Raw genomic sequence first — 16,114 nt, forward strand, 5'->3', positions numbered from 1 at the left:
ATGAGTCTACCATATGTAAGTCTTTGAACAGACAGGGTGTCCATGGCAGAACATCAAGCTGCTGCTCTCCAAAAAAATAAAAAATTGCTGCACCCCCAAATTTTTCCAAATAGCACCTTGGCAAACCACAGCATAACTCGGAAAATGTTTTGTGGACTGAAGAAATAAAAGTTAAATTTCTTTCCTCTCACTTGCCATCATTGAGGGGAAAATTAATTCCCAAGTTGACCAAAATATCCTACAGGATAATGTCAGGGTGGTTGTCCGGCAGTTAAAGCTTAGTAGGCGTTGGGTGATACAGCAGGACAATAACCTAAGCATCAAAGTAAATCCACCACAGACTGGCTTCAGAAAAAGAAAATGCTCCTTTTGGAGTGGTCCAGTCAGAACCCAGACCTTAACCCCATAGAGATGCTGTGGAATGACCTCAAGAGAGCCATTCACAGCAGACATCCTACAAATGTGTCTGAGCTGAAGCAGTTTTGTAAAGAGGAAAGGTCAAAAATTCCTCATGAACATTGTGCAGATCTGATCCAGAGCTACCAAAAGAGCTTGCTTGAAGTCATTCCTGCCACAGGAGGTTTGACCTGCTAATAACTCCAAGTGTTTGCTTACTTTTTCTTCCAGCACTGTAAATGTTTAATGGATGTGTTCAGTAAAGGCACAGAAAATTGTTTGTGTGTTATCAGCTTAAGCACACGGTATGATTTACTAAAACTGGAGAGAATGCAAAATCTGGTGTAGTTCTATATAGAAACCAATCAGCTTCCAGTTTTTATTGGCAAAGCTTAATTTAACAAGCTAATTGCCTACCATGCACAGCTGCATCAGATTTTGCACTCTCCACTTTTAGTAAATCAACCCCAGTGTGTTTGTCTATTGTTGTGACCAAGGGAAAACCATCTATTAGTTTACTACACGATAATCAATTCAGATACCACTAGTAAATTCAGATCCAAAGTATGTGGGCTGCCATTTTCCACCCACAAGGCACAGGTTGCCTCTTCTGTGGACCAAAATACAAGACATTCTGTGAATCTCTTTCTTGTATAAGTTCCATAGCTGAAGCACCAGAGGTATATCCGGCATATACAAATTTAAGAAGTGCACAGTAAAAAGAAGTGACCTGCACAATGAACACACCTACTGAGAAAAAAAATCTTTACACAATTTGTAAAGATGCCATTTCCTAGAGTTTCCATTTTTATGGTAAAACAAAATGGTGACTCATCACCCATAATAATAGTGCTTTAACCAAGGGCATATGATCAGAGAAGGGGACCAGCATTATGAATTTTTTCCGCTTTTTTATGTTTCTTCTACAATTTATGTTAATTTGTGGTCAACAGGAGAACATAACACTGCTGTTAAAGAGGGAACAGAACAGTATATGGAAGTGACCAGAATCATCAACCATCCAACTTACAATGTCAGCAAGAATAAATACAATAACGACATTGCTCTTGTTGAGCTAGAAAAGCCAATGGTATTGAATGACTATGCCAGGCCTATCTGCATTGGACACAAAGACTTCACAGACAGGCTGCTGAAGATTATACCACATAGCTGGGTGACAGGCTGGGGTAATCTCAGGTACCAAGGAAGACCAACGGTAAAACTGCAAAAGCTGGCTGTGCCATTTGTTGATCGTGCCACTTGTAAAAAGTCAAGCCGGTATTCCGTGTCCACAACTATGTTCTGTGCTGGCTTTGCTGATGAAGAAAAGGATGCATGTCAGGGGGACAGTGGTGGTCCCCATGCCACTGATTTCAGAAATACTTGGTTTCTTACAGGAATTACAAGCTGGGGAGACAAGTGTGCACAGAAAGACAGATATGGAGTATACACCAGAGTCTCAAGATTCACCGACTGGATACTGAGCACTACAAAGCTTCCGTAAAGGGGCTTTAAAGCAGATTCCCAGACAGATATTAAAAACCCCAATTATTGCAGTTATACTGTATGTATTTGTTAAAAATTAAATCTACTTGCTGTCTGACAGGGCTGTGTGTACATCATTACTGGATGGGCAAACAAACAAATGATTTGCAAATATAACAGTTACCATATATGTATTTCACTGGTATATCTAGTTCACCCTCTCCAGAAAATAACCTATTCAGTCAAGGGAAACTGTTGGGTATTTAAAAAAAAACAGTTCAGCCTTGTAAAACTTTTTTTTTTTTTGCTATTCCTGACATTTGGGTCCCTCCCAGGAACCTGGCTGAAAAACTCCCAGTTATCAGTCCCCATGTCCTGTTCAATGGTTTTTGATTCTAGTAACAATTCAGGACAGAGGAATTGCTGAGATTGTTTTCAGCCAAGCATCTAGGTAGTGGGAGGGACCAAATGGCCTACAGGTATGACGATAAACTGAATGAACATTTTACAAAACTGAACAGTTTTAATACCTACTCTACTGGAGATCCGGTAAAAGTGAACAAGTTTAACTCAGTAGTAATTTTGCTTGTGCATTTCATTAGATTAATCTACACTGGTTTATTCTTACTTTAGACTAACCTATCCTGTTGTCAGTCTTCTTGAGGTGTGATAATCTATTTATTATACATAAAGTTGGGGTGTGACATATTGACAGAGGCTGTGTGACATCATTGTGGGCCAGATCTACCAATTGGTGTCATTAAAGAAAACTGTAGGAGGCACACCCCATCATAAAATGTATAAAGAGGTACATAAAAGTGTGGGTACAAAAAGCATTCTTACATACAGTATATGACCTTATTTAGTGACATTTTTGAGACTTTAAATGTGTTCTCTACTCTAAGAATAGATCAGAGTCTGCATAGTTAAAAATATGGAACACTTCCTCCCTTTTTTCAGCTCCTTCATAAATATCAGCAGTGCTCCCACCTCACAGTTATTTATACTAATTTAATTGATTGAGACTGGAGGATCAACAAGGAAGCCAACCAACTAGCATTAACGCTTTTGTACATATTTCTATCAAGACATATATAGAAGACTAAGAAAACAACCTTAATTACATATCTTTACTGTTTCACCGCCAAAGATCTGTAATTATATTCTGCCGATGCACATATACTGAGCTTTAGCAAAACACATGTAACTGCTGGGCCAGCAGCACAAATTCTTGGCTCAGGAGCATTCCTATTGGTCATTTACTAGAGAACTTATCCAGGAGTTAGTAAAGCGTGATCAGTAATAATAGAGTGATGTGCAGAGTGGCAATGGGGGTTAGATGCACATAAGGGGATGAACCAAATTATAAATCTTTTAGCTGGTAAAAGGTTAGGTCCATTTATTTCTGCTACATTTGTTTGCTGGAGTTCCCTCTACCTTAACATACTTAACTCAAGGTCTGAAAATGCTGAATAAAACTTAAAAGAAAACACCCACTGGGGTAAAAAAGTTAATATACTTACCCTTCTCCTGGCTTACACCTGTGATGCCTAGGTGAGGATGACACATCCTCCTTCCGGTGAGATCCCATGAAAGCTTGAGTAGCCTATACTAGGATAAGACAAGAGGGGGGAGTTTGGGACTTTAAATGAGGCACAATATTTGTGCCTCCATCCCGGGTTCAAATACATAAGAAGGGAATGTGGGACTTTAAATGAGGCAATTGACTTGTGGAGGTAGAGTATTTTTTATATATCTTTTGAGGGAATATTTTGAATCCTAAAGGGTTGGTGTCTGCTGGAATGTTCCAGAGGAAGTAAACACAAGAGAAAACTGGTGCTAATATACCAACAGTTGGAAGCCTGTATTATGGGGATATTTTAATCATATTGTAACCACTAAGCATTCAAACAGTTGTGCGCCTGGCCATACACCAGCAGGTTTGATCACTGGGAGTCTGGATTTACCCGTTTGGTCATGCAAAATAAAGAAGTAACAGACTGTTTTATCCACCAGAGTACACTCATCTGCTCTCATCTTTGGATTGTGTAGAGCAGCCTTTCTCAAAATTTACCCCAGAGGAACCCTTGAAATAAGATTCAGGTCTAAAGAACATAAAGCTCTAAAGGTGCTAAGAGACATCTATCGCGGGGTCAATAGGAAAGGGCCCCATATATTGGTAGCCACTAGCCAGTGAAAGCATGCACCCCCCCCCCACACCACCACAGTGGTGGTGAGATCTTAGGTAACCTCTGCTAATATTAGTTAATGGGGGGGCCAGAATGCCACCCTTAAGCTGCATGTACAACTGAACTTTCCGTGAAAACATTCAAAAGTGTGCGCTTTTGCATTAAAAAGACATTTTGTGCTTGTGGTGCCATTCTTTTTAATGATACCCCAAATGCAGCAAGCAGATATGCATTTTTACGTGCGTCAAATGTTTGACAAATGAAATAAAATGTATGGTTAAAAAATGTGCAAAATCCAATGCCCAAAAAGGTACATGAGCTTCTTTGGCACGTTTGTCGCATGTAGGGCAGCCCATTCAAAAGAAATGCGTGTAAGACGGATATTCACGAGAAGCTAGGTGCCTTACAGCCAGCTAAAAAGATATTTGGTTTCATGGTGCTGGCTATGTAAAATGTATCTAAAGTCATAGCTTTTTGATTGTTTTGGATAGAGTGGAGCATGATTAAAATCCTTGTTAGGACTTTGTTGCCATCTGTGTCCCACTGGAGAGATCTCCCTTTGTTTCCTGTCCTTCAGGCACAACAAGAAGTGAGGAAAAGAGAGACAGTTCTTGTAGTTTCCACCAGAACATGGTGTCCCTACTGGAAGATTTATTTCTGTTTTCGTGAGAACTCAAACTTTTGGATCTCACATCAATTTCAGTCCAGGTGACAGTAGTCAGCAGAACAGAGTGATTCCCCCTAACAGGGACAAGATAGTAATAAAATCAGAGGTTCTAAACCCTTTTTTACACTTCATCCAAAACTTTAAAAAAGTTTTGGTTTTTGGATAGAATATACAGTCAATCAATCTGTAACATTTAGTCCAGCTTCACACTTGCTCTTTCTGAAAAGCAATCCATAGTGATTAATTTTTCAGGGTGTGGCTAAGCAGCCAATGATAGGCGTTCCAAGAGGCGAATCCACCTGTTTTTTTTGCAGACTAATGTGCCACAAGCTAAATGTGTTTAAAGCTTGGGATATTTTTTTATAAACTAACCCTGCTTTAAACTTCTCCACAACTTTATACCTGACCCGTCTGGTGTGTTCCTTGGCCTTCATGATGCTGTTTGTTCACTAAGGTTCTCTAAAAAACCTCTGAGGGCTTCACAAAACAGCTGTATTTATACTGAGATTAAATTACACACAGGTGGACTCTATTTACTAATTAGGTGACTTCTGAAGGCAATTGGTTCCACTAGATTTTAGTTAGGTGTATCAGATTAAAGGGGGCTGAATACAAATGCACACCACACTTTTCAGATATTTATTTGTAACAAACTTGGGAAACCATTAATTTCGTTTTCCATCCACTTCACAATTATGTGGCACTTTGTGTTGGTCTATCACATAAAATCCCAATAAAATACATTTACGTTTTTGGTTGTAACATGACAAAATGTGGAAAATTTCAAGGGGTATGAATACTTTTTCAAGTTACTGTATGGAGTTTCCCTGGTTGATGGCATAATCAGTACAGTGTGTACCACGAGTCACGAGTCACAAGACCTTCCTAAGCATATCCTCAGGGGGTCAACAACCATCGGTGAGCTTGGTCCCCGGAGGGGATACTGGTGGTGACACAAGTGGAGCACATACAGAGCACAAGTCACTTTATTTTAGACCCCTTTCACACTGAGACATTTTTCAGGCACTTTTGGGCTAAAAATAGCGCCTGTAAAGCTCCTGAAAAACAGCTCCCCTGCAGTCTCAGTGTGAAAGCTTGAGTGCTTTCACACTGAGGCGATGTGCTGGCAGGATGTTAAAATAACTCCTGCAAGCAGCATCTTTGGAGCAGTGAATGAGCGGTGTATACACCGCTCCTGCTCACTGAACTGAAAGGGCACCGCTGCCGAACTGCCGGGCAAAACGCCGCAGCAGCGGTGTTTTGCAGGTCGTTTTAATCCTTTTTCAGACGCTAGCATTAAAAGCGCCCCATTAGCGGGCGATAACCCCCGCAAAAATGATCGTAAAGCGCCAGCTTTACTGCCGACGGCGCCGATGCCCCAGTGTGAAAGGGGCCTTAGAGGAATTGTAGAACAAGTTTATTGCACGTTTATTTGCACTACTCCACTTTAATATTGAAGACTGCTCTTTATGGACATTTGCATATGGGGACTGTTCTAATTAATTAATCAGTTTTAGGGTAAAAGCAGCTTCCTATACTTTACATCACTAGATTTTTCACAGAAGATATACATTACTGTTGCGGGGGGGGGGGGGGTGGGGGGTGTTTAGACACACAAGTTTTACAGCACCACCTGTCAAATCAACATGTCATGTTAAATTTACCATGTCTCAAAGAATCACAAGCAGTCACCGTCAGGAGGTATAGGGGTAAATTTGACTGTTTTTTTTGCCAACAAATGTGCCACAAGCCAAATGTTCAGCTCTCAGTTGCGGCAGGACCCCATTCTCTTGAATAGACAAAGTCTGACAGGCAGCGCCACCTGTCAACTCGACATGCCATGTTGAATTTGCTGTGTCACAAAGCATCACAATCTGCTATGAAAAAAGCCCCCTCCAGCTGTATAGAAGACTTAATGCAAGTGGTGGGGAGCTGTAAAACCATAACATCAACCCCTCCCCTCCTCCTGGCTGCTTGAGTGAAAAATGCTGTATGTAGTTAAATATATTAACTAATATGGAGATGGGTTAGTGGCTTAGTGGCTTGCACTTTTGCCATGTAACACTAGGGCCCTGAGTTTGAATCCCAGTCAGGACGCCATCTGCATGGAGTTAGTATGTTCTTCCTCTGTGTGAGTTTCCTCCTAAAAATGCTGTGAGGTTATTCAGCTCTTGTCCATATCGGTCCTGGTACGTGAATGTTAGATAGGGACCTCAGTTTGTAAGATCCTTGATGGCAGAGGCTGATGTGAATGTATGGTATGTAAAGTGCAGTGTAAATTGTCAATGCTATATAAAAACCTGTAGTAATACACAACAAGAATATAGTGTTTTTGCAGCTTTACAACCTAACCTGGTTGCTTTGTCTCAGCCGACCTCCTCCATTTATGCAACATAAGATGTTCTAAAGGTAGACAGTCCAGTTGGTATAGTCTTGTCTATATTCCTATCACACACATTCCTGAAAACAAGGCTCACCACTAATAGGTGCTGCAATGATTACCAGCTGAATACCGGAAACACCATATTTGCCAGCACACCAGGAATCTTCAGTTATCGTTCAAAGGTTTTTATTGTAGAAAGATCACATCACAAAGACAAGTGCAATGTTTCAGAGCCATGCAGGACCCCTTCATCAGGCATGTGACGAAGGGGTCCTGCATGGCTCCGAAACATTGCACTTGTCTTTGTGATGTGATCTTCCTGCAATAAAAACCTTTGGACAATAACTGAAGATTCCTGGTGTGCTGGTGAATATGTATAGTCCAGTAGTTATGTTTTTGACCAACAAAAGGGGAAAAAAGTGATTATGACTCAGCCAACCACTGTAATTGTTAAATATCAAAATATACCAAAACAATAGAATAAAAGAAAAAAGACTACTTATAACATCATGTTAAACAAATCGCTCCACACACAATTTTTACGTTTAAAAAAATTGTCCAAGGTGTTAAAAATACCTTCCCCAAATCTGCTCCAATAATAATATACAACATGCTGGACTCAAACATGAAAACAAAAACTGCATATTCAAGTGAGCTATTGATATTGATTTCTGTTTTTTTAATCTCATTTGTTGTCATAATTTGAACCCTGAAGACTCCGATACCTAAGTATTTATATCTTACCTATTAGAATCTTGAGGTTCTCTGTTTTAGTGTTTTGAGGTATGTCTTTGAGCGGCCATAAGCTGTGAGATGCTGATCTCAAGGTGTAGGTCTCTCACCATGATCAAAATCATAAAAACCGAAGCCTGCGAAAATTCCATTACTTCTTTTGTAAATACTGAGAGGATGAAGAAGAGTCTGTATACATTTCTGGGTAAAGAAGGAAAGACCCATAAAAGATCTTTCTGTGCTTTAAAAATGGAAGAATGATTAAGACTTTTATTGCAATGTGTCACATTTAACCAGACAAAGCAGGTAGTGGCAACAACGTGGAACGTTCAGAATCATTCATATTCTTCCAGAGTTCAGTTCATATAAAGGAGGTAATGTTGAAGCTGTCCTCTAGAGGGAATCTTTGTTAGAGGAATACAGGTATGACGAGTCTAGTGCAAGTATTTTACTCCAAAATGGTAAAACACATGACGAGCTTGGAATGCATTGTCCAGAAACATCAGCACATATATTTACATAGAGTTAAAAACATTTCTTTTGACAAGATGAAAAATACAGTGGTGATGCTATGAAGCACAATAAAAATGGAACCTTCCAATTTACAGCAACCTTCTTACAAAATAAGCTCAATAAAAGAGTCCGATGTTATGAAAAATGTACGTGGGTTTTTGAATAATGGTCACAGATGGCTGTTGAATTTAAATTAGTTACATTTGCTGTGACATTAATATGTAACAATGTCTCTGACCGAAGCCCCGGGTAAGATGTAGTTCTTTCAACCTGTCTTTCTATGGAGAACTTAGCTTCCTTGTGGTACACAGGGCAGCATCTGTAAAAATAAATACATAAATAAAATTAGTTGTGATTTTCATCTTAAACTGTGCCCGGACTATAGTCGTTCAAGCCCAACTCCAGGCAAATATAAAATTATCCCTTGCAGTGGGGCTGTGCTGAACTGCAAGGGCTGATTGGTCATTTTGTATGGGGCGTCCTCGTGTCCACAGACCCTGCTCTTGTCTTGAAGATTACAGGACCCTAGAATGGTGGAGCGTGGGGTTGCAAAAGTTGCAGGGACCAGACTAGCTGCAGGAAGGTGTGGGGGATTGGGTAAGTACATTTCCTTTGATTGTTCTCCTAGTTATAAACAAGCAATTAAAACTTGCAAAGTGAGCATAGCCTCACTGTAAATTATATTTTTTTTCTTTGCCTGGAGTTCGGCTTTAAAGTACTTCCACATTCTTATCAGTAAACTTTAAAACAAACCCTCAATATACGCGTGCAATTCGTCTTGTTACAAATCGAAATTCAGAAGAAATTTTAGTTATTCTCAAATTTGGATGTATCTGAATCTCCTAATTACAATAGCAATGATTTTCAATTAATCCAAAATAAGTTATACCATAAACAACAAATTAATTTGTATTCATTCTTTTTGTTTGGATGACATAATGCGATAGTTTGGGCCTTTTGTTAATGTCTGAAGCATCCAAAATAACTTAATGACATAAGGAATGATCCAAATTACTTTGGATCCATTCTTATTTATTCTAGTGAGCATAGCATGAATATTCGAATAAGATTCTTTTTGTATTGGGGTTCAACGTGAGAGACCATTTGTTTATTGTGAAATAAGATGATTCCTACTTAATATGTTTGGGTTGGATGGAGGTGCATCCATCAGAACTTCCAAATCATAACAAATTGAAATAATCTGAAATCAATTTCATTTCATTCTATACTACTGGATGCATGCCACTCCAGTCGATATTGTCTAATCAGCTTATTCCATTTCTCCTTGTGGGTTAGACTAGCAGGGATGACTCAGAGTGCATAAATAATCTCCCGAAAGATATAGCTAATATTTCGAAAATACGAATAGATTCAGAACAACTAATATACAAAACAAATCCAAATATATAAAACAAAGCATTCTAGCATAACGAATATGAGGAGACAAAATTATTTACTTTACGAATGAATCTGAAACAAAACAAATTTTTCCATCGTGCACATTTCTAACCTTCACTGACTTCTGCAACTGCAGGCACTCTGGAGAAATAAATTCACAACATAGGCAATGAAATCAAATCTCATCTCTTTATTTTCTTTGACAGCGGTAACATAGCAGCCCTCCAGTCGTCTAATGTAAACCCACTTGAAAAAACTGCATTCTATAGACACAGCTGTGATGTCCCAAAATACATGTGCAAGCAAAAACTGACCACTGCCTGTGGAAAATGATAAACATTCTGTTAAATGGTCCAAGCACAAGGGATCAAGACAGGTAAAAATATACAGATTTCAAAACGGAATAAGCTTTGAAAGTCAATTTACTTTCCCTGCTAAACTTGCTATCTGAGCACCATCGCCATCAGCCATATATTGTGCATGAGCAGCTTACTAACAGTGACACATCAATTACAGCTGTAGACAATTGCAGACTGGAAGATGATCACTCATAGGTATGTAGGGGTTGATTTACTAAAACTGGAGAGTGCAAAATCCGGTTTAGCTCTGCATAGAAACCAATTCGCTTCCAGCTTTTTTGTCAAAGCTTGATTGAACAAGCTGAAGTTATTAGCTGACTGGCTACAATGCACAGCTGCACCAGATTTTGCACTCTCCAGTTTTAGTAAATCAACCCTGTAGTATTCATTTTAGAATCACATTTTCAACCAAATACAATAATAATCCCAACAACTTTGAGATCATCATTAGCTGAAACCACAAGTAGTTTTGGTTTGGTGCTCTTTATACAGAAACTAAATCTTAATGCCCTTAAATCTGCGTACAGCATTCTATTGTTGACACCCAGTTTTTAAATATGTCATAATGTGCAAGTAATGAACGAAAGAGTTTGCTAATATTGCATGTTCATTGCAGCCTGAGTGTACTGTTATGGTAACATGCATTTAAAATATGCATAGCACATAGCATTAGGATCTGTCTGCCAGCTCATAAATTTGCCGGTGTGCGTTAATCCTGTTTTAATGTGCCCAGCTGTATATGAGTGCTAGCTTGTAACTGAAATGACCATTAGATCTGTTTGATTTAAATACTTTTCAGATCAGTTTCCAGTATTTACAAAGTGCATTCTGAAATGCCTGATAGACTCTCATTTCCTATAAAAAAGGATTTGCCTGGACAGTGCTAAGGATTAGAAGGAATAAACACATTTGACTGCCACCCACTGCTAAATATAGGAAAGGACTGTACACAACACTTGTAAATGCTTTGAAATGGGACATTTCCTGAACTAATATTTAATCAATCGATAGTGTTTACAATAGTTGCATTCAGATAACAGACATATGTAAACAGTATGTTGAAATTCTGCTGTTTACAATGATTTTGTCAACTAAAATTAACCTTCTTTAGACTAGCAGAACCATGGAGAGACCTTTGGGAAAATAAATTCTTATTTTATAATATGTTATACTGTGACAATATATTTATTAAAGAACCTTGGGGAAATGTAAAAAGCTCACAATAACCCATATAAGGTATGTATTATTTATTATTTGCATTTATTCCCACTATCCCCCACATACCAGCTACAATAAGCAGAGAAAAAACATGGTGAAAAAAAGGAGTCGGGGGTGGGGGGGGTGGGGCACATGTGTGAAGTCACCCTCTTCTGATCATAATTATCATCACTAGAGTCACCTTTTGGACATTAATATGTAAAATACCCCAATTTGCACTTTTGTCTCTGTGGATTGATATGAATTGTGAGAAAAAAAACTTTTTTTTTTGGACACTTGATATTAACCGGTTCAATACAAGGCATTTTCACCCCCTTCCTTCCCAGACCAATTTTTAGTTTTCAGCACTGTTTAAACGACAATTGCGCAGTCGTGCGACACTGTACCCAAACAAACTTGACATCCTTTTTTCCCCACAAATAGAGCTTTCTTTTGGTGCTATTTGATCACCTCTGTGGTTTTTATTTTTTGCGCTATAAACAAAAGAAGAGCGACAATTTTGAAAAAAACACAATATTTTATACTTTTTGCTATAATAAATATCCCCATTTTTTTTTTTAAAAAAACTATTTTTTTCCTCAGTTTAGGCCGACATGTATTCTTCTACATATGTTTGGTAAAAAAAATCGCAATAAGCGTATATTGATTGGTTTGCGCAAAAGTTATAGCGTCTACAAAATACGGGATAGATTTATGGCATTATGGCATTTATGGCATAGTTTTATTTATTTTATTTTTTTTTTTACTAGTAATGGCGGCGATCTTTTTTCATGACTGCGACATTATGGCGGACAAATCGAACACTTTTAACACATTTTTGGGACCATTCACATTTATACAGCGATCAATGCTATAAAATTGCATTGATTACTGTATAAATGTGACAGGCAGGGAAGGGGTTAACCACTAGGGGGACACGAGGGGTTAAATGTGTTTCCTAGGGGAGTGACTCTAACTGTAGGGGGAGGGGACTCACAAGGGGAGGAGACCGATCTGTGTTCCTCTGTACTGGGAACACAGATCGGTCTCCTCTCAACTGACAGGACGTGGATCTGTGTGTTTACACACACAGATCCATGGTCCTGCTCAGGTAAACGGGCAATCGCGGGTGCACGGCGGACATCGCGGCCGCCGGGCACACGCACCGGGTCCCGAGCAACGTGGCGCACGCGCCCCCTAGACGGCCGGGAAGCCCAGGACGTCATATGTTGGCCACCCAGGATGGGAGATCCCATCTGCGGCCGTCATTTGACAATACGCCGGTATTGAAGTGGTTAAGGAATAATACTACATTTTTTCACTGTGAGCTTGCTTGTTACACAAATTTTTTTTTATATTCATAGTTACATTTTTTAGCAATATTGATTTTCATTGTTTATGGCACTATTTATGTATTTGTAAGGTTCAGTATCACACAGCGCTGCATTTTTTTTTTGTTTTTTGTATATAATTCTATAGCACTTGTAGTATACATATAGTGTGGCTCTTGTCTGCTCTCTCCTTCCTCTGTTATCTGCATAGGTCACTTCTGACAGTTTATCCAAACAGCAGATGATCAGAAGACGGCTCCCCCCATCCTCCAGCCAGTGGTATAGCATGGGTTGCCAGCACCCGGGGCAAAAGAAAGTTTTGTGACCTCTAACCCATGGACCATTAGCACTTCTTGAATCTATACACACACAGCGGGTAAAATAAGCCAACAGATCGTAATCAATTACTGCTTTATTCGAGTTTTCGTCTTTCTGGTGTATTTAAATCTATTCCCTGCAGCCAACTGCTTAGTGTTTCCAGGATTGTGGGTAACCCCAGTGTATTGGATGTTAGGTTGGATGAGATGGAGGGCAGGCACCAACAATGGGGTTATCCGAGAGAAGTTATTAAAAAAGAACAAGATGTTTTATTTCGTCATAAATACACAAATACTCGGTGCTTACTCTTGATCTTACAACTTCATCAATACTCCACTAAGGTTTTTAATATTATCAAAAAGCACTGACCCATCTTGAATGATGGTTATAAATCCGTACAAGAATTGCAGTCTCCCCCTCGCCTTCCTATCGCCGAGGTCTGACCGTTTATGACAGATGGTTAAATCTGATCAATATCGTCCACCTTCATCATCCACTAATTATTTAGGACCACATAATTTTGGTTCTTATCCATGTCTTTGTTGTATTCAATGCAACAGTATGATAAAAAGGAAAACTTTTTTCCACCTGCACAGAGGCTATAATATCCAAATTAAAGATCATTATACCTGTCAGTCCTCCTATGTAATATATATTTAAAAAATGCCCTTGCGGGTTATTATATGTGGGAACAACCATTCAAAAAGTGACGGATAGGATTGCTCAGCATAAATATTCTATTAGAGATAAACTGGATAAGCTTCCTCTGGCCAGTCATTTTTTTAGAAAAGGGGCATACTGTCTCTCAACTGAAACTTATGGTTATAGATGGTAGACCAAAAAACAGACATGGAGGCAATAGGGAATTAGCCCTCAAAAAACGGGAGGTTCAGTGGATACATCGTTTAAATACATTATTGCCTAATGGATTGAACTCAGACTTTGATTTATATTTATTTTTTTTTATCTTATTTTCTGTTTAGGCTTGTCATAATAAATTTACTTTAGCTACAGCCATTTTTTTGTAGCACATCTCGAATGTGATGAGAAGAACGATAACACCTGATGAGCCATTGTTCTACATATGTTTACATGCATTTACTTGGTTGCTCATTAGCCTCATTGATGTTGAATAATTAATTAATTGATCCCATGTGTTCAAAGAAAAAAAAAAAAAAAAAAAAATATATATATATATATATATATATATATATATACACCTGTAAAGATTTTCATTGTTAGATGTGTCTTGTTCTGATGAAAAGCGTTATCTGGGTAGCCCGAAACCGTTAATGTATTGGACACTGAATGGAGTACTTTCTCTTTGTATGATGTCTTTTCTACATTACATTTTAAGTCCAGCAATCCCATTCTTCTGTTTTTCCTACATACGGCCTGTGGAAGGGCCTAATTGCTCAGCACTGAAATGTCTGACGGAGTGCACTTCACGCTAAACGTTCACTATATACAGTTGTGCTCATAAGTTTACATACCCTGGCAGAATTTATGATTTCTTGGCCATTTTTCAGAGAATATGAATTATAACACAAAAACTTTTCTTCCACTCAAGATTAGTGTTTGGCTGAAGCCATTTATTATCAATCACTGTGTTTACTCTTTTTAAATCATAATGGCAACAGAAACTATCCAAATCACCCTGATAAAAAGTTTACATAGCCCAGTTCTTAATACTGTGTATTGCTCCCTTTAACATCAATGACAGCTTGAAGTCTTTTGTGGTAATTTGTGGATGAGGCTCTTTATCTTCTCAGATGGTAAAGCTACACATTCCTCTTGGCAAAAAGCCTGCAGTTCCTGTAAATTCTTGGGCTGTCTTGCATGAACTGCACGTTTGAGATCTCCCCATAGTGGCTCAATGATATTGAGGTCAGGAGACTGAGATGGCCACTCCAGAACCTTCACTTTATTCTGCTGTAGCCAATGACAGGTCGACTTGGCCTTGTGTTTTGGATCATTGTCATGTTGGAATGTCCAAGTACGTCCCATGCACAGCTTCCTGGCTGGTGAATGCAAATGTTCCTCTGGTATTTTTTGATAACATACTGCATTCATCTTGCCATCAATTTTGACCATATTTCCTGTGCCTTTGTAGCTCACACATCCCCGAAACATCAGCGATCCACCTCTGTACCTTTCATCATAGGCCTTGCTGACTCCTCTCCACCAAATGTAGCGTTTATGGTTGTGGCCAAGCAGCTCAATTTTGTTCTCGTCACTCCAAATGACTTTTTGCCAGAAGGTTTGAGGCATGTCTCTGTGCTGTTTAGCGTATTGTAAGCAGGATACTTGGTGGCATTTGTGTAGTAATGGCTTTCTTCTGGTGACTTGACCATGCAGCCCATCTTTCAAGTGCCTCCTTATTGTGCATCTTGAAACAGCCACACCACATGTTTTCAGAGAGTCCTGTATTTCACCTGAAGTTATTTGTGGGTTTTTCTTTGCACCCTGAACACTTTTCCTGGCAGTTGTGGCTGAAATTTTAGTTGGTCTACCTGACTGTGGTTTGGTTTCAACAGAATCCCTCATTTCCACTTCTTGATTAGAGTTTGAACACTGCTGATTGGCATTCTCAATTCCTTGGATATCTTTTTATATCCCTTCCCTGTTTTATACAGTTCAACTACCTTTTCCTGCAGAGCCTTTGACAATTCTATTGCTTTTCCCATGACTCAGAATCCAGAAACATCAGTGCAGCACTGGATGAAAGATGCAAGGGTCTGTCAGGAGTCCAGAAATGCACTGACCTTTTATACACACCCACTAATTACAAGCAAACAGATCACAGGTGAGGATGGGTACCTTTAATAGCCATTCAACACCCTTTGTGTCAACTTGTATGCATGTTATCAGGCCAAAATCACCAGGGTATGTAAACTTTTGATCAGGGTCATTTGGGTAGTTTCTGTTGTCATTATGATTTAAAAAGAGTAAACACAGTTGACTGATAATAAATGGCTTCAGCCAAACACTAACTGTCACGGGCATGGCCAGAGCGGAGGCTGTTGGAGAGGACTGTGTGCAAGCCTGTTGCCCACCGATTATGGGCCCTAGCATTTGAGGTGAATGAGAAATCCAGTCTGAACTGTATTAATCGGACTCAGTCATGTATATATTGTATGGGGACT

At 39.1% G+C, this 16,114-nt stretch overlaps 2 protein-coding genes across 5 annotated transcripts in view; one reads left to right on the plus strand and one right to left on the minus strand.

Moving 5' to 3' along the window:
• The window catches only part of F9 (coagulation factor IX), a 117,362-nt gene extending 115,363 nt beyond the window's left edge, over positions 1-1,999 (plus strand). Inside the window, exon 8 of the mRNA XM_073599246.1 lies at positions 1,350-1,999. Within this exon, the coding sequence (XP_073455347.1) occupies positions 1,350-1,900 (551 nt within the window). The 3' untranslated portion in view covers positions 1,901-1,999. The remainder of the gene's footprint in view (positions 1-1,349) is intronic.
• Positions 2,000-8,085: 6,086 nt separating this feature from the next.
• The window catches only part of MCF2 (MCF.2 cell line derived transforming sequence), a 256,235-nt gene continuing 248,206 nt past the window's right edge, over positions 8,086-16,114 (minus strand). For all 4 annotated transcript variants that reach the window (XM_073599249.1, XM_073599251.1, XM_073599248.1 and 1 more), the window contains one exon: positions 8,086-8,684. In XM_073599249.1, the coding sequence (XP_073455350.1) occupies positions 8,644-8,684 (41 nt within the window). In that variant the 3' untranslated portion in view covers positions 8,086-8,643. The remainder of the gene's footprint in view (positions 8,685-16,114) is intronic.

This window comes from Aquarana catesbeiana, linkage group LG09, assembly GCF_042186555.1.
Source record: "Aquarana catesbeiana isolate 2022-GZ linkage group LG09, ASM4218655v1, whole genome shotgun sequence".
Lineage (NCBI taxonomy): Eukaryota > Metazoa > Chordata > Amphibia > Anura > Ranidae > Aquarana > Aquarana catesbeiana.